Source organism: Pongo abelii, chromosome 13 (genome assembly GCF_028885655.2).
Source record: "Pongo abelii isolate AG06213 chromosome 13, NHGRI_mPonAbe1-v2.0_pri, whole genome shotgun sequence".
Lineage (NCBI taxonomy): Eukaryota > Metazoa > Chordata > Mammalia > Primates > Hominidae > Pongo > Pongo abelii.
The window spans coordinates 101267511-101292912 of NC_071998.2; the positions used below are offsets into that span (position 1 = coordinate 101267511).

Consider the following 25402-nt stretch of genomic DNA (forward strand, 5'->3'; position numbering starts at 1 on the left):
GGCTACTAGCCTGATACATCCTAACATTTACTAGATATTGTAAATTATTTTTCAAGTTGGATGCATTAACCTGTAGCATAATAAGTTTTGGTCTCTCTAGCCAAAGAATTATATTTAAATATAGAGCTGACCTGCTGATTATCAGTAATTTTCTTTCATAAGATATCAAATGAATACTGAGAATATCATTCCGTACCTTCTTTAATGTCTAATTGTGGTTCTCATCTGGAGGATGGCAGTTTGAGAATTAGGACTAAGCCCATCTCCCCTTTGAGTCCATTTAAAACAATGAAAATCTGGTCAAATATATCCAAGGAAGATAGAGTTGGGCCCACTCTGTCTTCAATTTAAAAGCAGATTGGAAGATGAAATATAAACATTAATATGCATAGGGTGATATTCTTTAACATATCTGTCTTTTGTTTCATATGTCCAAATTAAAGTTTTCTATATTGATTGCTTTCAAAGTTAAGCAATTCACTTGAATTCCCTAAGCATTCGAGAGAAAAATTAATATTAAAGGGTTGTTGAGAGATAATTGTTTTTTATTCCCCACCAGACCTGAATGTGAATTTGTGAAAACAATAAAACTTTATTTGTTTATGTATTTAGTTTACTTTTTTTTTTTTTTTTTTTTTTTTTTTTGAGACACAGTCTCACTCTGTCGCCCAGGCTGAAGTACAGTGGTGCGATCTCAGCTCACTGCAGCCTCTGCCTCCCATGCTCAAGTGAGTCTCATGCCTCAACCTCCTAAGTAGCTGGGACTACAGGTGGCAGCCACCATGCCCAGCTAATTTTTGTATTTTTAGTAGAGACAGGTTTTCACCATGTTGGCCAGGCTGGTCTCGAACTCCTAGTCTCAAGCAATCTGCCTGCCTCGGCCTCTCAAACTGCTGGGATTACAGGCTTGAGCCACTGCACCCAGCCACAATAAAACTTTAAATCAGATCCTTTTTTGTTTTCCCTTTTCCATTTCCATGGGGAGTGTTGATTGCTCTTCTCTGATGTGTCTCCTTCTGGACTCCTTACAGCCATTGGGCAGCCATATAGTTTGGTGGCCTCAAGCATCAACTCTGCACCCAGAGTGCGGAGTTCAAATCTTGGTTTTGCCTTCTGCTAACTGGCTAATTCTGGGCAAGTTACTTAACCTCCCTGTGCTTCAGGTTCTTCATATAAAAAGCTTCAGGTTCTTCATATAAAAAATGGGAGTAATAACAGCATAAATCTCATAGACTAGTAGTGAGGACTCAAACAGTAACATCGTACTTAGGACGTGAGTATGACTATTATTAGAGCCCCAGAGACATGTGCCTTTTTGCCCAGAAAATAAAGGAATGAACTTTAGAAAGTAAAGTTAATATGCAGTAATAAACAAGTAATAAAAGCTCTAAATTTGCTAGAGATTCACACACACACACACACACACACACACACACACACACACACACCTGAATTAATTACAGAACAGATGCTTATTCAAATACCTTGATTTTTGAATCTTCTGAAGACCAGTTGTGGGGCGGCTTTACTCCCAGATAGCCCTGGGTCATAAGCCTTATGAACCCAAAGACAGCTTTATATCAAGGTTGCCAGGTATTTCAGTAATGATGTTTATTTTCTTGTCTGTGCCATTACTAGAGGCTTTAGATTTCACTAGAAATTTATTGTATGACCATGGTAAGTGGGCATACAAACTAGGGGAATGAATTAAGAAAAGAGAGCTCATTGTTGGTATAAGTGAATTATTTGGGCTCTTGACAAGTAGATGTCCAAACCCAAGCTATACTAAACGTTTCCATAATTATGAATATTATTTTTCTGCCCATTACACTTTTGGTCACTAAGCTCCATGAGGTAAGGGACTATTCTATCCTCAACACGAAGCACTGTGCCTTATACTTGGTAGGAAACTAATAAATATGTGTAAATTGGATCGATAGATGGCTTGTAACAAGAGTTCCTAAAGAGCAGAGCAAACTCAATTTGCTCAAGTTGTTTGAGAATTAAAATAGGGTTTAAATAACAAGACAAAGAACATTCCAAGAAGATGGGGACCGTAGTTTTTAGAACTTTAGATTTATTTTTAGCTTTGGGGTAAACCTTTCTGTTTGTATCTGCAATCTGAAAGGCAAAGAGATGATCCTTTTATACAATGTAGAGTTCTTTATAAAATGCCCTATTTGTATGCCACTTCATAATTTATAAATCCCTTTCACATGATGATAGAAATAATTATTCCATCATAGTGAGAGCTTACTATACGCTGGGAACTGTACTTTACATACATTGCCTCATTGATTTATCTGTCCAACTTTATGCTGTAGTTTTTATGATCCCCATTTTACATGGGGATACTGAAGCACAAGGGTAAGTGACTTTTCCAAGGTCATGAGGATTTAAAGTAGACCTAACTGGACTTCAGAGTCCACAGTGCCTTCTGAGAAAGCCTGTGAAGTGGGGTAGCTGTGTTCTCCATGTTATAGATAAGAAATGTGAGACAAAAGATGAACAACAAAGGACAAAACTGGAAATAGAGCCCAGGACTTCCACGTGCAGTCCAGTGCTGTTTTTCAGTTCCATGCTACCACACGTTAGACTATTAGAAAATTTCTCTATTTAACTATAGCAGATTTGGAAGCGTGCTTTCCTCCTACTAATTTGTTATTCTTAGATATCTGTGGATATTGAGTGAGTGACCATGATATGCTTATATACAAAACACATTATGCAAAACATACATGGCTTATGTGCTTAACAATGCATCATTCATTCAGCAAACATGACTGAGGAGGAAAAGGGGAGGCTTCCCAGAGGGAGATACATTGAAGCTCTGGGTGGTCCATTCATTTGGCAAAGGTGCAGAGAAGCAGGTTGAGATGGACCCCCTGATCTCCCATCTACCCAGAATCTGCTTATGTCTGGGCTCTGACCTCTGCCTGTAACTGCACCTCCTTGCTTCTCTGGAGTTGCCAACTATATTAGTCCATTTTCATACTGCTATGAAGAAATAACCAAGACTGGGTAATTTATAAAGAAAAGGAGGTTTAATGGACTCACAGTTCCACATGGCTGGGGAGGCCTCATAATCATGGCGGAAGGTGAAGGAAGATCAAAGGCACGTCTTACATGGCAGCAGGCAAGACAGTGTGTGCAGGGGAACTGCCCTTTATAAAACCATCGGGTCTGGTGAGACTTATTCACTGTCACAAGAACAGCATGTGAAAACTTCCCCCCAAATATTGAATTACCTCCCACGAGTCCCTCCTGCTACACAAGGGGATTATGGGAGCTACAATTCAAGATGAGATTTGGGTGGGGACACAGCCAATCCATATCACCAACATCACTGTCCCTTGCCTAACTGATTATATTTAGAATAAGCAATGCCTTCATTGCAGTTTGGATAATCAACCAATGTTGGCTCTACTGGACTTTTCTTTAAAATCAGAAACTATACATCCTAAGCAAATGCCAGAGCAATTGGTAAGAATGCCTGGGCTTGTTTTTGCTGCATTGTCATGAAATAGAACCATTTTTCATATGTTGGCAACCTAAATGCCATTAATCTGGAATCTCTTCTTGATCAAACTGAAACTGGACCAGATAGGCTGAAGTCTCCTCTTAGGAGTCCATGGCCTGCCCTAGTGAATGGGAGGAAGGGAGGCTCTCCCTCAGTGGTGGTGAGCCTACTTGTCCTTAATGTTGTTACCTTTCATTTCATTGATTAGCATGTAGGGTCTGAAGTTGTATCAGAATGCTGAGATTGCTTCTATTGATCCAAGAACTTTTTTTTTTTCATGTAATGGCTTTTTTAGTTTAATTTTGCCAAAGTAGGTTTTTATACTATAAATATCGTCATGGCTTATATAGGTTTGCAAAGCTTGATGGACTGAATCCACACTGGTCCCATTGTTTGGAATTATTTTCTGGTTGCTTGTTTATGAAGAGACTAAGACCATCTATATAGTGTGCTCTCTAATATGGTAATCACTAGTCACATGGAGCTATTCAAATTAAAATTAATTAAAATGAAATAAAATTAAATATTTAGCTTCTCAGCCACACTAGCCCTATTTCAAGTGCTCAATAGCCACGTATGGCTAGTGGCTACCATACTGGATAGCAGAGATACATTTTCATCATTGCATAAAGTTCAGTTGGACAGCACTGATCTGTTGTGTGTAGGGATCTGCTTTATCTGAAAACTTGATGCAGAATCATGGCTAGTTCAAAGAAACTTGCAGAACATTTCATGAAAATTAAATTTCTCTATGGTGAAAACTAGGGGTCAAGTAGCAGATGAATACTGGCTATGAGATGAATGCATAACCAGAACCTCCCATTCCCCTTTTTCCAGCGTCTCTCGTATCTCCCAACAGTGCTTTATCACTTTCTCCTCTCAAGTTGATAAAGAGAAAGGAAGAAAGAAACAGAGAAGTTGGTTTATGTTCATAATTAACATCCATGAACTCTGCATAATTTTTTTCCCTCTCTTTACAGGTCCTTGAGGCCACACGGGTTAATCGAAGAAAGAGCGCACTGGCTTTGCGCTGGGAAGCAGGGATCTATGCCAACCAGGAGGAAGAAGACAACGAATAAACTTCCTTCAACCCAGGAAGCATCTTTGGTGCTTGGGAGACCAAGAAACCAAGAAATTAACAACTGAAAGCATTTTAATGGACTATTTATTAAAGTGCAAACAAACTCAGCAATCCTTATGTAGACCAGAAGCTACAATACACAATGATGAAAACAAAACGAAAAGGAAGGCCACCCATCAGACTCTGGACACCCAGGAGTCAAAAGAGAAAGGACTTTTTTGGTGATTCAATCCCAGTGTCTGGTTTTGGGCCAATCTACAGTAGATCCAAAAGGACAAAACAAAAGGACAAAACATGTTACAAGCAAATCAACATAGTTGCTACAGGCGGAACTGAGACCAGCCTCTCTGGGCGATGAAGGACAATGGTGATAGGGCCACTTAGAGAGCAGTAGGGCCCAGGCTGGTGCAGCCTACATGGCACAGGATATTTCCCCGCACCAGTTTCCCACCTGTCGCTCGCAGCATCAGAGGGTGTTGCATTAACTCCATTTTCTCCAGCAGCCATAAAATGAATGGCATTTCTCTCCATATTTGCCCAGAAGAGGCAGTTATGATTCCACTTCTCTTACATTTAATTATTTTTAATTGAGAACAACTCATGATCACAATTCATAAAATCCATATTTTAAGACAATATTTCTTCATGTCACAAACACAATCTATTCTGCATGAGAAGGCTGAGAAAGGGGAAGAGAAAACCAAACCAAATGGATGATGTTAGCTTTAGGATCGTGTCTGCTTATAATATTCACTGATCTGCAGTTTATGAGAACACATTTTCACAGTTATGTTTCTTCACAGGAAAACTATATTTAGTGGGCAACAACTATTTTTATGATGGGATGGGGGAATATATACATGTATAGAATCTGTACACATCGAACAACTTGGTTCAAGATGGTGGGGGCATTTTTAGAGCAGCAATAATTGAAAAAAAGGCGAACTCTGCCTTGGAGAGGTAGATGATAAGAAATAAAAAGGTGTTTATAACTATTTTGTATTATAAAGTGGGCCTTAGAAATAGGAAGAAGAATGATGGATTCTTTTTGGATCAATCAGAAAGGAAACACGAAAGAAAAGTCATGAAGGTAGAGAGAGAAAAAGGGAGGGAGGGAGAAAGAATGGGAACAAAATAAGGAGGTAAGAGATACTATTTTTGCTGAGCAACCAGTGTTTTTCAGGATGATACAAAGAAAAATAGAGAATAGAAATTTAAGTGCAGGCTTGGAATCAGCTACAAATCCTAAAGATGGGATGTGTGTGGATGTGTGTGTGTGTACACCATTGTGTGTTTGTGTAAAATGTGTATGTTCGTGAGTAAGGGTGTGTGTGTGTGTGTGTGTGTGTGTGTGGATGTGGATTAAAATTCCGGAGTGACTGTGGCACTTGAGTGTACAGGTAATTCCTCCAAAGCTGTTTGCTGGCTTCAGGAGTGGAGTGAGAATTTCTTTTTTATGAAAAGGGATATAAAGGCACCGAGCTGATGCAGTATTTGTAATATTAAATTGACCTAACAAGGTATTTGCATGAGTCACAATTACAAAGTTTTGAGTGGTTTTGTAATTTGACATTTAGGAAAGTCTCCTATTTATTCTCATACTTGACATTCATGCTTAGTATACTATAGAGGATGCCAGCTTTAATCTTTCTGTCATTTAAAGCAATATGATAAGGGTATTCAATAATTGGGTGCCCTAAATTTCTGGATGAGAAAATTTTCAATTCTGGCCATGAGAAAGAAAAAAAAATAACCAGCCTTCTTTTTTTTTCCTTTGTTTTAAAACTGTGGTTTTTAAAAAAGCAATAATTAACTCAGACCTCACTAAAAATCATTTTTGTTTTTATATTGTTATGTCATAAGCTCTATTATGTTATTCTAACAAGTAGCAATTTCACAAAATTTGTATGTAGATGTTAACGCACATTTCCTTTGCTTCTTTTATTAGACTAGTGTTGACTTTGGGGGGGACATTTATTCACAGATGAGAAGTAGGCACAAAGTAAAAAATGGAACCTGCTAACAAGGATCCTTTAAAACTGCCAAGGGAAGCTCTAACTTGAAGCCACAGTCTACAGATGGCAGCCCAAATAGCACATGGGCAATTGGCACCATCTTTATATGGTTGATTCTCCTGAATATTTTGAATGAATTCTCAAAATGTGCTAGCCACTGGGGACATAAAACAAGTAAGATCCCTGTTGCAAGAAATTCATTTTATAGTGAGGGAGCCTGGCATGGAGACTAACATTTTCAGGAAAATGAGATCCGTGTTAGATAAGAAGTCCCGACATGAAATGGGAGGACCCAGGAAGGACGATCGTCTTTACCTGAGGATTTCTAGCCAGAGGTCCCAGATGCCTGGGCTGAGAACCCAGTGATAAGGGGAGGTTCCCAAGGCAGACACAGGGATAAGAACAGAGGAGGCAGCATCGTTGCACAGCCCCAGGCACAGTGGCAGTTAGGATGGCTAGAGAGTAGGATACTACTCAATAGTTCTATGGGTTGCACAAAAAATGTGATGTGCTTCATGTTTTCTCTAACTCATGGATCTGGTAGAGACCATAGACATGATATAGACTAACTTACCCATTTTTCACAAGAGGAAACCATCCTTATGACTTACCTTAAAGTTTTTTGTTCTGTTTTGAAGGAAACCATGTGCTACATGAAACCTACATTTGACAAGAGAATGTACAGATAAGAGAAAAGCTTAAGAGGCCACACTATTCGCGGAATGGCTTTAGAGGCAGATGAAGTGGTCTTTGACCACTGTTGATTGAACCAGAGCACTTATTGCTTAAAGAATAACAGAGTTCTAGAGCTGGGGGTTCTTGGGCCATGCTCCGTGTGTGGATAAGGAAAGAAATACTGTTTCTGGGACTCTCCCACAGTCACAAAGCTGTTTTCACTGTGGCCCCTACATCTCTTAACTTTTGCTATTACTCCTATGCTGCCTTCCGGATTACTGCTGTCTATCTTCTTGTTCCACTCACTGAAGATCCTATTATAATCCCATGAAAGTGTAAATTACAGTTTACTTGGGAGAGCCAGATTTTCTCTGTGCTCTTGAGTTTTTTATTCATTCAAGAAACCTTGGGCCACCACTTTGTACAAAGCACCGTGCTAGGCTCTGGGATCCCAAATGGACCCTTTTAACTTTCTGAAGATGGGACCATCCCCTGGAGGAAAGTCATTCCTGCCTAATCCATCGAGAGAAAGAGGCTTACGAAAAACTTTGCCTCTGATGCTCAGCCCCACCCCCAAATAGCGCGCAAGCTTGTTAACCCCATCTCTTACAAAATGTTTAGATTCTGTAGATGTTAAAAGCCTTTCTGGGAATATTGCATTCTGCCGTGTTTATAGGTGTTCACTTTCCTCCGGAGCTGATTAACTACTGACATGCCTTGGCTTTCTCATCCAGAAATTATGGAAACAGGGTCTGTCAGTGGCAGGAGGCCGGGCTGTGTTTTACTTGGATGACACAATGCAATTTACTTGCCTCTTCGTACCCATGCATGCTGCTCACCCTAGACAATGACATATAAGCCGTATATAGATCAATGTCCACATATATATACACACACACACATATATACATATAAAGTGTAACAAGGAACACTAAACCAGTGTTGATTCTTGTCTCTGAAGACAAATAAACCTTTTTTTTCCCAACTAAAGAATGGATTTAATTAACCTATGTATTGAAAACGTAGCCTAAGTGTTAGAGATGGTGAATATATTCCATTTTAGTTAAAGAACCAATTTCCTGAATTTTAAGCATTCAGTGAGCTGCCAATTTTGATTTTGTGTTGCTCTTTACCCAAATTATTTTTTCTTTGTTTTTCTTTTTTTGGGGGAGGAGGGGGAAAAAGCAGCAATACTGTGTTTGGAAATTATACTCTGTATCTGGCTTTCCTGTGTATGTTAACCACTTAAATGTTATTATCCTGCTTTGGTTTTATAGTGATTGTGAGGCATTCAATGCAAGTATACAGTTATTTTCTCATTAAAATCCAATGTGTGTTGAGTTTTTATAAATAATGGCTGCTTGTTTGACCATGAGGGAGGGTGGAAGACTGGGCCAAACAGTGGCACGCCAGCGTCCGACTTGGCCACTGCTGTGTGACAGCTTCTGCTTCCTCGTGTTTGCAACAAAGGAATCAATCCGAGCTAAGGGGGCACTGTTGCACCAGGCTGTTCCCACAGCCCCCTTTTTAATGCTGCCCCCAGCCACCCTGGCTAGATGCCAGAAGCTGCAAGTGCCTCTTAAGGACATAGACTCGAAGCCACAGCGAGAGCTGGACAAACAGCAGGACGAAACGTAAACTCCAGCCTTGCCTGTAGCTTTTAGCTCTAACCTTTAGAATACATTATGAGCACTGGCCGGGCGCGGTCGCTTACGCCTGTAATCCCAGCACTTTGGGAGGCCGAGACGGGCGGATCACGAGGTCAGGAGATCGAGACCATCTTGGCTAACACGGTGAAACCCCGTCTCTACTAAAAATACAAAAAATTAGCCGGGTGCGGTGGCGGGCGCCTGTAGTCCCAGCTACTCGGGAGGCTGAGGCAGAAGAATGGCGTGAACCCGGGAGGCGGAGCTTGCAGTGAGCCGAGATCGCGCCACTGCAGTCCAGCCTGGGCGACAGAGCGAGACTCCGTCTCAAAAAAAAAAAGAATACATTCGGAGCACCTGTATTTGGCTCTCCTCTGCAAGGAATAGCTGATGGCTACATGTTGACATGAAGGACTCCTTTTGTTGTATTCAACATAAAGCCCCTTTCCCCAAACTCTTACTCTGGTTTCTTTATTTTCCTACTCTTCTACTACCTCCAACTCTTTTTCTTTTTCTTTTCTTTCTTTTTTTTTTTTTTTTTTTTTTGCTAGAGCTTTATTGTGGTATAATTTACTTAACAAAATTTATTCATTCCAAGAGCATGCGAAGACCACAAGTTTATCAGGAAGGGTCCTCCCACATTTCCGCCTGTCCTCCCTTCTACTTTCTCCCTCCCCCTTCAACTACTCCATCCCATCACTGAGCCCTGGGGCCCTGACCCCTGACCATCAGTTTTTCTAGTCTTTCCCTCAACCCCTCCTCTTCCTGGTACTTCCTTTCCAGCTGCCTTTTTCTCTCTCTTCCCATTTGTAACTCTTCCAGCCTTTTTCTCCCCAGGATTTCCAACCGTATCTTCCTGTTCTGAGCATCTGGGGGTGTTCTGTGGCACCTGTCGGGGGTGACATCTTTCAACCTCTAAGTGGTGAGAGTTCTGAATTTGGAAGTGGGGGCACCCCTTTAAAAATTTGATCAAAGTCTAGTAACAGTGGATAACACTTGTGAATGTCGCTGAGACGGTAACAGGCACTCCAGGCTCTCCATGACTGCCATATATTTATATTTATATTGATTTCCATTTTACATAGTAGGAAACTGCAGCCCTGGGAGGTTAGTTTTTCAATGCATAGCTTGTAAATGGTAGTGCTTGCATTTGAACCCCAGCTCTTAACCGCTCTTCCCACAGAAGCGCACATTGGCAGCTTCACATGTGTGTGAAGTCGAAATGGGCTTGCACCACCTCCCCGCACTGTACTGTCCAGGAAAGGGGCTCTCAGGGATCAAAACCAAGGCTGTGATAGGAGCCCAAGTCTAGGGGAAGAGTGGGGTTTTGGTGGGAACAACAAAGAACTTTCTTCCTTTGGATGAACTTTCTCTGGGCTCTTCTCTTTGAGATCATCTCTCCCAGGTGATGGTGACAGCAGACGGCCCAGGCATCCCAGCTGCCAAAAAAAAAGGACCCAAAACTGACTGCAAATAGGGTGATAAAGATGTGATAAAATTAAACTATGGTGATGGTTGCACAATTTTAAATGTACTGAGAATCATACACTTGAAATGAGTAAATTTTGTTAAGTAAATTATACCACAATAAAGTTCTAGCAAAAAAAAAAAAAAAAAAGAAAGAAAGAAAAGAAAAAGAGTTGGAGGTAGCAGAGGGAGTAGGAAAATAAAGAAACCAGAGTAAGAGTTTGGGGAAAGGGGCTTTATGTTGAATACAACAAAAGGAGTCCTTCATGTCAACATGTAGCCATCAGCTCTGTCACTAATGAGGAAGAAAGCTTGCTCTCCAGGCTGCCTCCAGGAACCAGGGGCAGTGGTGCTGTGACCACCTATGGATTCAGTCCTGGTCCTGTTTCCATCCATCCCTACTAACATCTGGAGGCCTCAGGCAGAGGTAGGGATGAGATTTGGCAGGCAGGTGTGCTGGGAAGGAAGAAATTCAGGCCATGTGTGAAAAAGCAAGTCTCCTGCAATGGTAGAGGAGGATACAACACTCACAATAGAAGTTATTTTTTGGGAGGCTCTAACCACAAAACTACCAATGTTAAAAGGCATTAACCCTTTACCCAGTAGAGGGCAGTTATGCAGGCTCTTTGCTCTGTGATGTGTATCTGTGGGAAGGGACGGGGGCCTGTGTCCATTACCCAGGCTCATCTCCCCTGTTTTGTATTTGTGACAGAGACTGTCATTGTGAGACACACAAGGCCAGGAGGTTACTTTGGAGCACTGCTCATTTTAATTATGCGATTCCTGGGCCATGAGAGGGCGGTGACTATACTCCTCCCTACACGGAACCCACACCAAATTCAGAATTGAGCTGCTAGGGACATAGAGAACAAATGGGAAATCGAAAAGGAGAATGCAAAAGGTTTTAAATGTACAAGATGACACCAAGTGAAAAAATGGGGACTCAGGAAATACCTGGAGATGCCACACCGGCAATTTCTAAATGTTGCCCAAGCATTCACATGCTTTCTGCGGGAGAAAGAAGAGTATTTGCATGATGCACATTGTTTCATGTTGCGAAGACATGGTGATCTCAGTGTCAGTTAACCTTGATGGGAGAGTTATCCAAACTCTGGATGGAGAGTTATCTTTGTTCTAAGTTCAAAGTGGGTGGACTCTGAACAGCTGGAATGAGTCTTCTGCTACCCGAGACAAGTAAAAGCACAAATCAGTTTGGTTTTTCTCTGTCTGCTCATGTATGGAACATTCAGTCTCTGCAGCGGTCTTCAGCTGTTTATATCAAAGAGCCTCTGGTGAGCCCTGGCTCTCAAACTGGAGTGAGTTATGCATCACCTGGAGGGCTTGTTACAAATCTGGGCCCCATTTCTGATCTACTGAATCAGATCAACTGATTCTGGGTCCCATCCCAGAGTTGCTGATCAGTAGATCTGGAGCGAAGCCCTAGAATTTTCTAGCTAGCTCCCTGGAGATGCTGCTGCTGCTGGTCCAGGGACCTCCTTTGAGAACCATCGGTCTAGAGTATAAGAAATGAACAGGTCTGGGCCTGCCACTTAGGTTTGAAAACGAGGGAACTGATACATGACTGATAAGCTGCAAACACGCCACATGTGGTTCTGGGGTGTTTTGAATATTTGTTGGGGGCTTTTGTGTGTTTGTGCAGCCTATCAACTCACCATTTTGTGGGCCTTGGTGAAGCAGAACTTTGACTCCACTTAGATTCTCGAATGAGGCCCCTCCAACTGTGGCTAAACAGATTAAGAAGACAGTGGGGGAAAGAGGAAAATATCTCTGTATGTTCAGACTTTAATTTCAGGGTAAGATCAATGAATTCATTTGACCACTGGAAGAAGTTTTTATTGTGTGGGCTGATGCACAATAACATAAGTTTGGACTTAATAACATAAGGACCAATAACATAAGTTTGTTTGAGGGACATGGTTACATAATTTGAGATGAGATGCAAAATAAGAAGTTATTCTTATTTGGTCGAGAGCAGCACATCTCAATTCTGACTCCACATGAGAATCACCCAGAGAGCTTTAAAATTTGGATTCAATTGACATGGGTTGGGGTCCAGGTATTAATATGCTCTAAGAGCATCCCAGGTGACTCATATGCAGCAAGCCTTGAGCATTACCACCCTGTGCAGTGGCTCTAACCTGTGCTTACATTAGGATCAGCTCAAGTGATTTTAAAAATACTAGTGCTGGCTGGGTGTGGTGGCTCATGCCTGTAATCCCAGTACTTTGGGAGACCAAGGCAGGCGGATCACTTGAGGCCAGGAGTTCAATACCAGCCTGGTCAACATGGTGAAACCCCATCTCTACTAAAAATACAAAAATTAGCCAGGTGTGGTGGCACATGCCTGTAATCCCACCTACTTGGGAGGCTGAGGCATGAGACTTGCCTGAACGCAGGAGGCGGAGGTTGCAGTGAGCCAAGATCATGCCACTGCCCTCCAGCCTGGGCAATAGAATGAGACTCTGTCTCAAAAATAAATAAACAGACAAACCGGTGCTTGGGCCTCAGCCCCAGATATTCTAATTTATTTAATCTGAATTGGTCTCAGATATGAGTGTGAACATGCGTATGGTAGCACACGCTGGTAATCCCAGCTACTTGTGAAGCTAAGGCAGGAGAATGACTTGAACCCAGGAGGTGGAGGTTGCAGTGAGCCAAGCTCATGCCACTGCACTCCAGCCTGGGCAAGAGAGCGAGACTCTCGTCTCAAAAAAAAAAAAGGAAAAAGAAAAAAAAAGAAGGAAGAATATAAAATGTGGTGAAATAATTGATCAGCATACATCAAATACATATAAAATACATTAAATGAATGTTAATAGGTGGTGCCATAAAACAAAATATTTAAATAGATAATACAGGTAAATACAAACAAATGTATGTTTGTATTGCTCTGTCACCAGGCTGGAGTGCAATGGCAAGTCTCCGCTCACTGCAATCTCTGCCTCCCAGGTTCAAATGATTCTCCTGCCTCAGCCTCCCGAGTAGCTGAGACTACAGGAGTGTGCCACCACACCCAGCTAATTTTTTAGTATTTTTAGTAGAGATGGGGTTTCACCATGTTGGCCAGGCTGGTCTTGAACTCCTGACCTTGTGATCCACCCACCTCATCCTCCCAAAGTGCTGGGATTACAGGCATGAACCACCGCGCCTGGCTGTTTCTTTCTTTTTTTTTTTTTTTTTTTAAGTCTCACCTGGAAGCAGGCAACTAGTTCCTGCACAGAGGTCTCTGGACAGGACCCTCAAATGGACTTTACTTTTGCAAATGTCTGCCCATCCTCACCTGACCCTCCAAATTCAAAGGAAGGATATGAGCTTTCCCTAAGGTTCTGCAGGCCACAGGATGCATCCTTTGTTGCCCTATGATTGACTCATCTGTCACCTCCACACCTAAGAATGCTGGGCATTGGGAGGAGTACAGCCAAGGTTGGGTTTTTTTTCTGTGCCCTGCAGCGTCTGGTGTTTGCCAGTGGCTGACACACCGCAGGTGGACCCAGCTTATTAATAGGCAACTCTTGGGATGGATGCTGGTTGGCATGGTAACACTGAAGGTTTCTTTTTGGAATCCTGGGCACCACAGTCATATTGCTCATTGCTACACCCTTTCTGACAGTTTGAGTTAAAGTAGAATCATAAAAGGGACAATGCTAGGAGAAGCAATAAAAGAAGAGCATCACATGCCACCGTTTCTAAGGGTCTCACTTCTGAACATTTTATTATCTCTGCAATCAGAATGTGTCTTACAATCCCTGCTGCGTGGGCACAGACATGATGTATCTGGCCTGCCCTAAGCAAGGGGAAACTTGGGTGTGGCTATTTCTATTGGGGTCACCGTAATTGAGTTTTCAGCCTTGCTGGCCATGCATGTGTTGTTTACATACTAACCCATGCAATGGAAGGCAAGAGGAATGGACAAGCCTTAGAATAGATTTTAAACATTTCAAAGAATGAGAAGCTATTGTAAATAATTTGTTCATCATTTGGATCATTTTTAGGATGGCAAGCATGAGTTTGATGGAAGCTGCCTGCTTATTTAACTATGAGCTTAGTCCAGTGGGAAAGTGCCAGTCACGAAATTTACAGAATGTGTATGGCTAACTTGGAAGGAAACACCAGATTCAATAGTGGAGTACCCCCTTAAGAAATACTGTGCCAGCAAGGCATAGTGGCTCATGCCTGTAATCCTAACAACTTTGGCAAGCTGAGGCGGGAGGATTGCTTGAGGCTAGGAGTTTGAAACTAGCCTGGGCAATAGAGTGAGACTGCCTCTCTACAAAAGCAAAAAATTAGCCAGGCATGGTGGCACATACCTGTAGTCCCACTTGGAGGCTGAGGCAGGAGGATCACTTGAACCCAGGAGGTTAAGGGTGCAATGAGCTATGATCATGCCACTGCACTCCACCCTGGACAACAGAGCAAAATCCTGTCTCAAAAAAAAAAGAAAAGAAATACTGCACCAACACACATGGCCACAGAGGATGATCATGTGTATAAAAATGTGGAAAAAGAACTCAGGAGAGCTAGACTTTAAACATAAACATGTCTTAGGAATACCTTGGCCAATTTATTTTGTTTGTACTTTCCTTTTTTGTGCATGCACAAGAGTGATGTATCATAAATATCTATATTTAAATAAGCCCAAAGGAGCTATTCAATGGGTACAAAATAAACATTCTCAGTGATCAGAGGGTATTGGGTTGTGGTCTAAATAGCAGTGCTTTTTCTTAATGGTTATATTTAGAAATTCAAATTCCGATTGATGGCATCTGAGATTTGATGAAATGTGGTAATAAGGCAGCTACAACTTATTACAACTATATGCTAAGTCATGTTATTCCTCCTTTTTCACTGTTAAGAAACTGAAGCACAAATAGTTGAAGTGATGACTCGCATAAAGTCATCCATATCTAGGCAGTCTTACCAAAGTCAGAGTTCTTAACTACAGAACTAAAGAGAATTATCAGTGAGGCAAAGACATTTTAACTTTGTGATAAAGCTATACATTCAAACAAGAGACTATAGTCACCTATCCTCTGTATTGTGTTGAGAACAACACAATTTCTCTTCATACTAAGAATGTGGTTTGGGGAAGAGCTTGAGCTTATTACACCTGGAGCCTATCATCTCTCTAAAGGTAGTAAGGGGCCAGGTGCCATGGGTCACACCTGTAATCCAAACACTTTGGGAGGCTGAGATGGGTGGATCACTTGAGGTCAGGAGTTCAAGACCAGCCTAGCTGGGTGTAGTGGTGGGGGCCTATAATCCCAGCTACTCAGGAGGCTGAGGCAGGAGAATCACTTGAACCCAGGAGTTGGAGGTTGCTGTGAGCTGAGATTGTGCCACTGCACTCCAGCCTGGGTGACAGAATGAGGCTGTCTCAAAAAAAAAAAAAAAAAAAAAAAAAAAAAAAAAAAAAAATAGTAAGGGGGCTAGGATGCATAGGAAAACCTCTAGTTACAATTCTAAGTGTCTTTGTAGCATCTGCAATTGCTTAGCACATTCTTCCTGCCCACTGCAGAGAAAAAACCATTTTGCTGAGACCATCGTATTGCAGCAAAGAGTGTAATTAATGCAAGGCTGGCCATGCAGCAGATAGAGTTATTACTCAAATCAGTCTCCCCAAAGGCTTGGGTTTTTCAAGGATAGTTTGGTGGGCAGGGGGCTAGGAAATGGGGAATGTTGACTGGTTGGGGATGAAATAATATGGATGTGGAAAATGGTCCTTGTGCACTGAGTTCACCTCTGGGCAGGGGCCACAGTAACTGTTGAGTCACAAGTCACGTGGATCCAGGCAGAGTCAGTCGGTTGCCAGAAATGCAAAACTCTGAAAAACATCTCAAAGGCCAATCTTAGGTTCTACAATGGGAGTGATTGGAGAAGTTACAGATCTTGTGGCCTCCAGAACAATGGCTGGCGTAAGTTAATGGATGTGATTTGGGCAAGGATAGGCCAAGGTGGGATGTTTACATCCTGTATGACTCAGCGAGTTTGTAGTGCAGGTGCGTAACTCTGCTTGTTATAATGTAAACACAGCTATGTAGCCATAACATGGGAAGGCCATCACTTGGCTCTATGCCACTATTGTCTGTAAAAGGTATAACTGCCCTGCTGACACTGTACAGATGCTCACACCCCGAGAAAGAGAGAGAGTCAAAGCTACCTTTGCAGATGGACAGAGGGGAGCCAGGACACAGCTCAGCTTGGTGGTGCCAAGAGAGAGAAAGAGTTAAGCCACTGACCCTGAAGGGAGAGCTGGCCACGCAGCTGTGCATGGGAACTGCCAGAACAAGCAGCCAAGACAGAGCAGACAGTGTAAGAGAGCGGGTGATGAGACAGCTGCTGAATAAACCTGTATTTCGCCTACCTATGGCCCCCCAAATGTTCTTTCAGCTATCTGCCATTTATCCATCCACTCCCTCCAGACCTCAGCATGGGCTGGAACCGGACCCCGGACCTAACAGCTGGTTATCATTTAACTACACCTATATCTTAGCAGAATTCAGGCCTCTCTCATAATCCTAATCTTGTGGGCTTTCATTAGTTTTACAAAGGTGATTTAGTTTAGGGAAGGGCTATTATCATCCTTGTTTTAAACTATAAAATAAATTCTTCCCACAGTTAGGTTGGCCTACACCCAGGAATGAGTGATAACAGCTAGCCTGTGAGGTTAGGGGCAAGATGGAGCCAGCCATGCTAGATTTCTCTCACTGTCATAATCTTTGCAAAGGTGTTTTCAAATCTCTATATCTTTTGACCCAAAACTGGTTAGGAACGACACAGAGCAGGTGTTTATGTGACTAGCTGGGTTCATTCTAATTTTTTTTTTTTTTTTTGCAAAGCTTTTTAGTAAAGGGTCAGATAGTGAATATTTTAGCCTTTGTGGGTCATACAGCCACCCAATTCTGCCACTGTCACCTGAAAGTGGCCATAAACAACATGGAAATGAACTAGTGTGGCTGCGTTCCAGTAAAACTATATTTCTGAACATTAAAATTTTCATTTTATATGATTTTCACATATCACAAAATATTTTTCTTTGATCTCTGTCAACCATTAAAAAATGTAAAATTGGGCTGGGCGCGGTGGCTCACACCTGTAATCCCAGCACTTTGGGAGGCCAGGCAGGCAGATTACCTGAAGTCAGGAGTTTGAGACCAGCCTGACAACAAGGTGAAACCCCATTTATACTGAAAATACAAAAATTAGCCAGGCGTGTTGGAGGGCACCTGTAATCCCAGCTACTTGGCAGGAGAATTGCTTGAACCTTGGGAGGTAGAGGTTGCAGTGAGCCGAGATCACACCACTGCACTCCAGCCTGGGCAACAGAATGAGACTGTATCTCAAAAACAACAACAACAACAACAAAAAGTAAAATCCCTTCAGGATGTACAAAAGCAAGTGGCAGGCCAGATTTGGATCCCAGACTTTAATTTGCCCCTGCTAGATGGTTGGTGTCTTTTCTCACAAGGGTTCAACTTTTGGGATTGGGCAGGGAACTCAAATTAGGGGCCTGACATGTTTTCTGTGGAATTATTGACAGTTTGCGTATTTTAGATCAGATTGCTGACTTACAAAGTTGCCATGAGAATTAAACCATATGTCATATGCGAAGTGTTTGGTGAGAGGTTGATACAGATGTCCTTAGAGTTCATTCCTTCTAAATTCCTACATTTAGGAATACTTATTTGAGTGCCTACTATGTGTCAAGTTCTATGAATATAAGGAACAAATTAAAAAGGGGGGTTCTTAGGATGGTTTCAACTGGAATCGGGGAAGTATGTTAAGTTCTCTCTTAGCACTGGGAGTTTGGGAACATAGCTGCTCTGAAGTCAGGCAATGTTTTCACACCTGCATTTCCTTAACTATTAAATAGGCCATCCAGTGAGAACCTGTACTGTCTTAGCATGCTTTTAATTTTTCCACTCACTATTGGATTCATCTAACTGTGTATTCTTCTGGACATGAGAGAGACTGCTAGGTGATAAGATGTTTAGTAAAAACAAGAATTATTTCAGAACTCCTTAGTAGAGGATCACAAGGTTCCAGGTGCTCTAAAGGAGAAATTTAGGAAGGAACCTCCCAAGATAAGCATGAAGGCAGCAGAAGCTCCTTCATTGATAATGGAAAGGGTTAACGATCAAATCAAAATTATTGAAAGGCTCAGGGAAAATGCTGGCTTCAACCCCAGGTGGCTACAATCCCTCTTTAATGGATTAAAATCTACAGGTACTTAAAGATAATGGAAAGGGTTCTACTTTCAATGTTTTCAGTTGACATCAAGATGCTCACCTTTACCTGCAAGTATAGAATGTGACCAGGAGGTGGCAGTGGTCCCTAAAGTAAAAGCAGCTTCTATAGCTAGGAGCCTTCCTAGGAGGCCAGGAGGACTTTTCTTACCCTTCACACTAACCAGGAATCCATGAGATGTACATATAGCTATTCCCAAAACACTACGATGAACACCTGCATGTGTGCAGTCCTATCTGTAGATCAAATGTGGCACTTACACACATTTAAATAGAAAACTGACCTTGTTGCCAGATGGCAGAGGATACCTGCATGCTTCTGTCAATCATGGCTCATCCTTCTTAAGGGCTAGCTCTGAACTAGGCACTGTGCTGAGCGTCTGCTATGGATTATTCCATTAAATTTTTACAGTACTCCTTTGAGATACATACAACTAGTTTCACCTCCATTTTATAAAGGAAGGAACTCACTCAGAGAGTTTGATTAACTTGCATGAAAGGAGAGATCCAAACCCAGGCAGTCGGAGCCAAAGCCTGTGCTCTTACCTCCGAAACTTTCCTTCTCATCAACTTCATTCAATAGCAAACAAACACCTAGTCTTGGTCCTGGGCCAGATCTGCTTTTTCTCAGACCAGTGGCGCCTACCTTCAGCACAGACCAGTGCCAAGAAGGGAGATGGCACAACTGAGTTGGAAATTAGGCCGTGTACAATGAAGTGGCTCAGGCATGGGGATAAGGGTGGGGTGCTGATAGTGTCTGATAAAAGCACCCACTGGGCCAGGCGCGGTGGCTCATGCCTGTTATCCTAGCACTCTGGGAGGCCGAGGCGGGCGGATTGCCTGAGCTCAGGAGTTCGAGACCAGCCTGGGCAACACAGTGACACCCCCATCTCTACTAAAATACAAAAAAAAAAAAAAAAATTAGCTAGGCATGGTGGTGGGCACCTGTAGTCCCAGCTACTCGGAAGGCTGAGGCAGGAGAATGGCGTGAACCCAGGAGGCGGAGCCTGCAGTGAGCCGAGATCGCGTCACTGCACTCCAGCCTGGGTGACAGAGCGAGACTCCGTCTCAAAAAAAAAAAAAAAAAAAAAGCACCCACTGTCCCTAAGAGCCAACACATGCTAAAATTCTGGCTCTTCCCAGCTGCTGTCTGGAGAGCACATAGGCATGCGGCCTGCCTTCTAAGTTATCACAAATGTCTACTGAGTTATGCAAATATTCTGGCCTGCCATAAGAACAATCTCCAGCTCCCCATCCTGCAGTTGCATTGTCTGTTTCCCGACCTCCTGCTGTTCACAAGTACACACACACACACACACACACACACACATCTTACAGAATCACCCCAGTAATAAGGTGCCCATTTCTATATTGGGTAGAATAAAGTTAAACAGCCAATAAAGAGACCCAGTAAATAATTCAGTGGCTGAAAGAAGATAGAAGTTTCTCTCTCACGTTACAGCCCAAGGGGAGCATTTGAGGTCTGAAGGCAGATTTGTTCTAAGCAGTCATTTAGAGGCTCAAGCTCTTTCCACCCGATTGCTCTGTTAACTCCACAACCTTGTTGTCATGAGCATGGCCTAGCCTTAGGAAACTGTAAGGTGCGGTAAAGCATTTACTGAAAATACAGGTGGTTCCATTCCCTGAACCAGCAGCTGTAGCTTCCTTGCCTTGATTGGGACAGACAGCTGACCAACTTCTGAAGATTAGGGAACAGCCATGCCAGGGTTCCTGCTGCTACCATAGATGCTGGCAAAAGAACAACTCAAAGTAAGCCCAAGGCATAAACTGTTAGAAGCTGATTAAGGGTGCACATCCTCCCTCATTATTCAGGCCGCACCTAGTTTATTCCTTCCCGTAGTTACAACAGCAAAAGCTATGAGGAGAATAGCTCCAAGGACAGATAGGAGAAACACAGAGGAACTTTCCGTTAATCCTGGAAAGGCCTCTGGGTTGATCAGGAGATCGTCTATATGCACACCAGACACCATTATCATCTGAATGCTCACAACCCACAAATCCTGCATCTCATGGGAGCAGTGTTCTTGTGCTTAAGAAGGCTCCATCACAGACACATAAAAATACATGTAAAAATAAAGTGACTATGTTCAGAAGTCCCTTGGCCACGTGACCTATGTCTCACTCCAGGGCAGCTAAGGAGGGCTTTTCAGAGCCTCTCAGGGTCATGCGGGTGTTTGTACTTGTGGCAGTTTCTGTAATTCTGAGTTTGCAAGCCTTGCAGACTGACCTGAAGAAAACGGCTGTGGCTGTCAAACACGTTTGCCATGTGGTTTAGTCTGGGTTCATTTCAGCTGGTCTGGATTGACTGCGTGCTTATCTCCAGAGCTACCTGGTGCGCGGTAGTGACCTTAGCTAAAACTATGGAATGCATTCACTAAAGATAAATAATGTGTTTTAACCATGAGTTCATGAGTAGTTTCCCGAAAGGATGTACCAGTCTACCTGCAATGTTTAGTAATCATAATTATTATATGCATCTGATGTTGGTGGAGCCTGGGTTGACCTTTAAGGCTGGCCATGTAGCTGGAATGGCCTAGGGGACCAGCTCACTAGAAGAGACCCTCCCAGCAAGTAGACCTGGGTTTCCAGTTCTCAAATTCTCTGTGTGAACGCTGATGGTGTCTGAGACCTAGAAACCAAGCATGTCTTGTGTGACTCAGCAATGGGAAGACAAAGAAGCCTGTGCCTAAGAGCTCCAGATCCCTTTTGATACTCTTCTCTCTCCTGTGGTTGCAGTATTGTACCCTTTACCTATAATAAAGCTGTCTGAGTATAAACTCAGCACCTTAAGTATAACACTTAAGGTAATTAATGTGTAATTAATGCACATATTCTTCTAGATACACCTGCATACTTATATAATGTCACCCAAACCATTAAGTGATTTACTTGATCCTTGGCCATCAGTCTGGTACACTGGAAAGGTACAGTCTCATTACAAGGGTATGATGAGGGTTTTCTACCGTAACTCTCTGGACTCCATAAACATCACCAAAGAGAATTCAGGTTATCTTTTCCACCTGTGTGTGAGGTGCCACAGCACAAAGCTCACTCCAGGCAGACAGAGGAAAGTGAGCACTGGGAGGGTTGAGGCAAGTATGAATCATCTTCTGACATCAGACCCCTCCTTGGAAGCTTTATCATTGGTAGGCTTAATCCAGTTCCTTCTGAGCCTACATCAAAAGTGGAGAAGAATAAGTTTGGGGAGCAAAAATGTGGGAGTGAATTTGGTGCAAGGGGTTCACATTAAAGCATAGCATTCCAGAAGCCCATTTAAAATGGGTCCCGGGTTTCAATAGAGTGAGCAGGGCAGGATATTCCCCAGGGAATCACCTGCATAGATGTGAGAGGTGACGCCATGAACCACCTCGCCAACGAGGAATGCAGACAAAAAAATGGGATGAGCACCTGGGACAGAGCCATGTGGATGAGACAGAACGATTCAGGCAGAAAGGTCAGAGGGGAGCCAGAGGGCAAGCACACATAACTTTACAAAAAGGAATAACTTGGCCAGGGATAGTGGCTCACACCTGTAATCCCAGCACTTTAGGACGCCGAGGTGGGGGGATCACCTGAGGTCAGGAGTTTGAGACCAGCCTGTCTAACATGGTGAAACCCATCTCTACTAAAAATACAAAAATTAGCTGGGTGCGTTGGCGGGCACCTGTAATCCCAGCTACTCGGGAGGCTGAGGCAGGAGAATTGCTTGAACTGAGGAGGCAGAGGTTGCGGTCAACGGAGATCATGCCATTGTACTCCAGCCTGGGCAACAGAGCAAGACTCTGTCTCAAAACAAACAAACAAAAAAAGTAATAAATTATTAAGAGGAAATTCGCATAACATTAACCATTGAAAAGCAGACAATTCAGTACATTCATAATGTTATACAACCACCACCTCTAGTTCCAAAACCTTTTCATTATCCCAAACAGAAATCCTGTGCTGTGTCCTGTAAATGGTCACTCCCCATTCCCCTCACTTCCAGCTCCTGGCAACCACTAAGCTGCTTTCTGTCTATGAATTTGCCTATTGTGCACATTGCATGTAAATAGAATCATACAATATGTGCCCTTTTGTGAATGAGCTTCTTTCTCCTAGTATAATGCTTTCAAGGTTCATCCATGTTGTAACATGAATCAGTACTTCATTCCTTTTGATGGCTGAATAATATCCTATCATATGGATAGACTACATTTTGTTTCTCCATGCTCTGTTGGTGGGCACTTGGGTTGTTTCCACTGTTTGGCTATTGTGAACAGTGCTGAAAACATGGGTGTACATGTACTTATTTGAGTCCCTTTTTTCCATTCTTTTGGGTGTATACCTAGGAATGGAATTGTGAGGTCATATGGTAATTTTCCGTTTAACTTCATACATCACTTTCAAGCTCAGCTGCATCAGCGGCTGGCAATTAGAAGAAGGTTGTTGGAGAGAACTGTCAGTCAGCTGAGATTCCTGTCCCCATAAAGAGGGGGCAGTAGGGGATGCCTGCCTCATTTCAAGCTGTGGGAAAGAGGTTTTCAAAGGTGCCCCTCAAGCAGCTTTTATTTGTTCCTTGTAAATTGGAGAACATGACACACCTGAGAACTCCAAAGGGCTCCAGGTTGTAGCTGATGGTGTCCGTAATGGCTGCATGAGGTTGGCCTCCTCTCCTGAGTTTGTGAGCACAAAGCAAGTGTGGGACCCATGGAGCAGAGAGGGGCTTCGCATTTAAGAGGGATGGTGTAAGATTTTCTTAGATCCTGGTTACAACCACTGCCTTGGAGGGGTGAGAAGCAGAGCAAGAGCAAAACCGAGCTGGAGGTTGACTTCTGCATGCGGAGGAGCTGCAGATGGGTTCTAAGCAACCAGGAGAAGCAGAGATGCCTCCTCCCATGTCCAGGGAGGATCCCATCCGCTAGAGGGTGAATTTCCAAAACCAGGAAAGAAAAATGTCAGCATTTAATTCCTTCCCCATGCATCTCATGACAGTATTACTCAAGTAAGGTCCTACCCCACCTCCCTCCCAGTTATTGTACACTCCCAACCCTGGGGAGGACGAAACTTCTCTAAGTAACTTGGGATGAGAGCTAGAAGCTCAAGTTGGGAGAGCAGTTAACCAAGTTTCCCGTCTTTCCTCACTGCAGACATCCAGCCCAGAGCTCCTGAGAAAGAAGTTGGAAGCCTTTTTTGTTTTTAAACTTGTGCTGGGCAGGACTTATTAAGTTCTGAACTGAAACGAGTGGTTTTCATTCCTGTGAGTGACACACCCAGCCATGCATTTCATCCAAGGCCTTGGAAGGTAAAAATGAAGTTGTTTATAATGAATTATCTCCTGTTATGGAGTAAATGTTTGCATATCCCAAAATTCATATGTTGAAATCCTGAACCCCAATCTGGTGATATTAGGAGATGGGGTATTTGGGAGGTAATTGGGTCATGAGGATGGAGCCCTCATGAATGGCACTGGTGTTCTTATAAAAGAGACCTCAGAAAAAAAAAAAATAAAATAAAAAAGGGACCCCAGAGAGATCTCTTGATCCTTCCACCGTGTGAGGACACAGTCAGAAGATGTCCATCTATGAACAGGAAGCGGGCCCCCATTAGACACTGAGTTTACCAGTGCATTGATCTTACACTTCCCAGCCTCTAGAACTTTCAGAAACAAATTTCTGCTGTTTATAAGCCGCCCAGTCTACAGTATTCAATTATGGCAGCCTGAACTGACTCAGACATATCCCAGAAGTTGTACCTGTTCCAAGTGGTTAAATTTTTGTTACTTACCCTCCTTAAGAACAAAGCTCGTGACTTCCTCTGTATCTGTTGCTTTTATACCAGAGTCTGGCATGTGGAGACACTGAGTACATGTTCTCTCTTTGTGCATAAACTCTGTTTACTTCCTCATCAAGCATTCCAGCTGGAACTCAGCAAGCAAACACAAGGCGTGCTTCACAGCCCTAGGCCTGGAGGCTACTGCAGCAAAGGGTGGGACGTTCTGTGCCCTTCCTATGGGGATAGGTAGGGAGTGAATCTTTTACCCTGCCACCTCCTTTCCCCCATCAGCAGAGACCAACAGAATGGACATTCTGTAGACTGGATAGGAAAATGGAGCTGAAAGTTACTTATCTTGCAAAAATGTCATAATCTCCCCAAAACTAGTAAGCAATTCTCTGTGTCTGTCCAAACGCTTGGGTCACTAAGGCGGATTGTTTTTTTTTTTTTTTTTTTAAACTCAAAAAAGAAAAAATGTTCGCAAGGGAAAATCTACAAATGTGACTTCTCCATACTGATCACCCATTAAGGCAGGGGGTAGACTCTATCACAAATGGTGGTACTCAAAGTTGAGTGTGCATCAGAATCCTATGGAGGGCTTGCTAAAACGGACTGTTGGCTCTCGCCTCTTGAGTTTCTGAGTCAACAGGTCTGGGTGGAGCCAAAGAATTTTCATTTTGGACATGTTTCCAGGTGACACCGATGCTGCTGGCCTGCAGAACACACTTTAGCGTCAGTGAGTGAGACATAGGAGAATTGTTGGGATTCGAAATCACTCTGAAATTAACCACCCTAAAATTTTTAAAGTGTCTGAAAAATACCCTGAAAATAACTCTTTGCCCACCCTCGTCATCTCTGGCTACATACCTGAGAGAGGTTTTTCAGGAGTTTCTTGCCCAAATCATTCCAGGCCCTTGCCCTGAAGCCTGCCTCATTGTAATCACTGCATTCTCTCTGATCTT

The 25402-nt window shown here is 42.8% G+C and overlaps 1 protein-coding gene across 6 annotated transcripts in view; it reads left to right on the forward strand.

Moving 5' to 3' along the window:
• Window positions 1–8642, forward strand: part of PALM2AKAP2 (PALM2 and AKAP2 fusion) — a 546014-nt gene extending 537372 nt beyond the window's left edge. For all 6 annotated transcript variants that reach the window (XM_054519582.2, XM_054519580.2, XM_054519581.2 and 3 more), the window contains 1 exon segment: window positions 4501–8642. In XM_054519582.2, the coding sequence (XP_054375557.2) occupies window positions 4501–4508 (8 nt within the window). In that variant the 3' untranslated portion in view covers window positions 4509–8642.
• Window positions 8643–25402: the final 16760 nt, after the last annotated feature.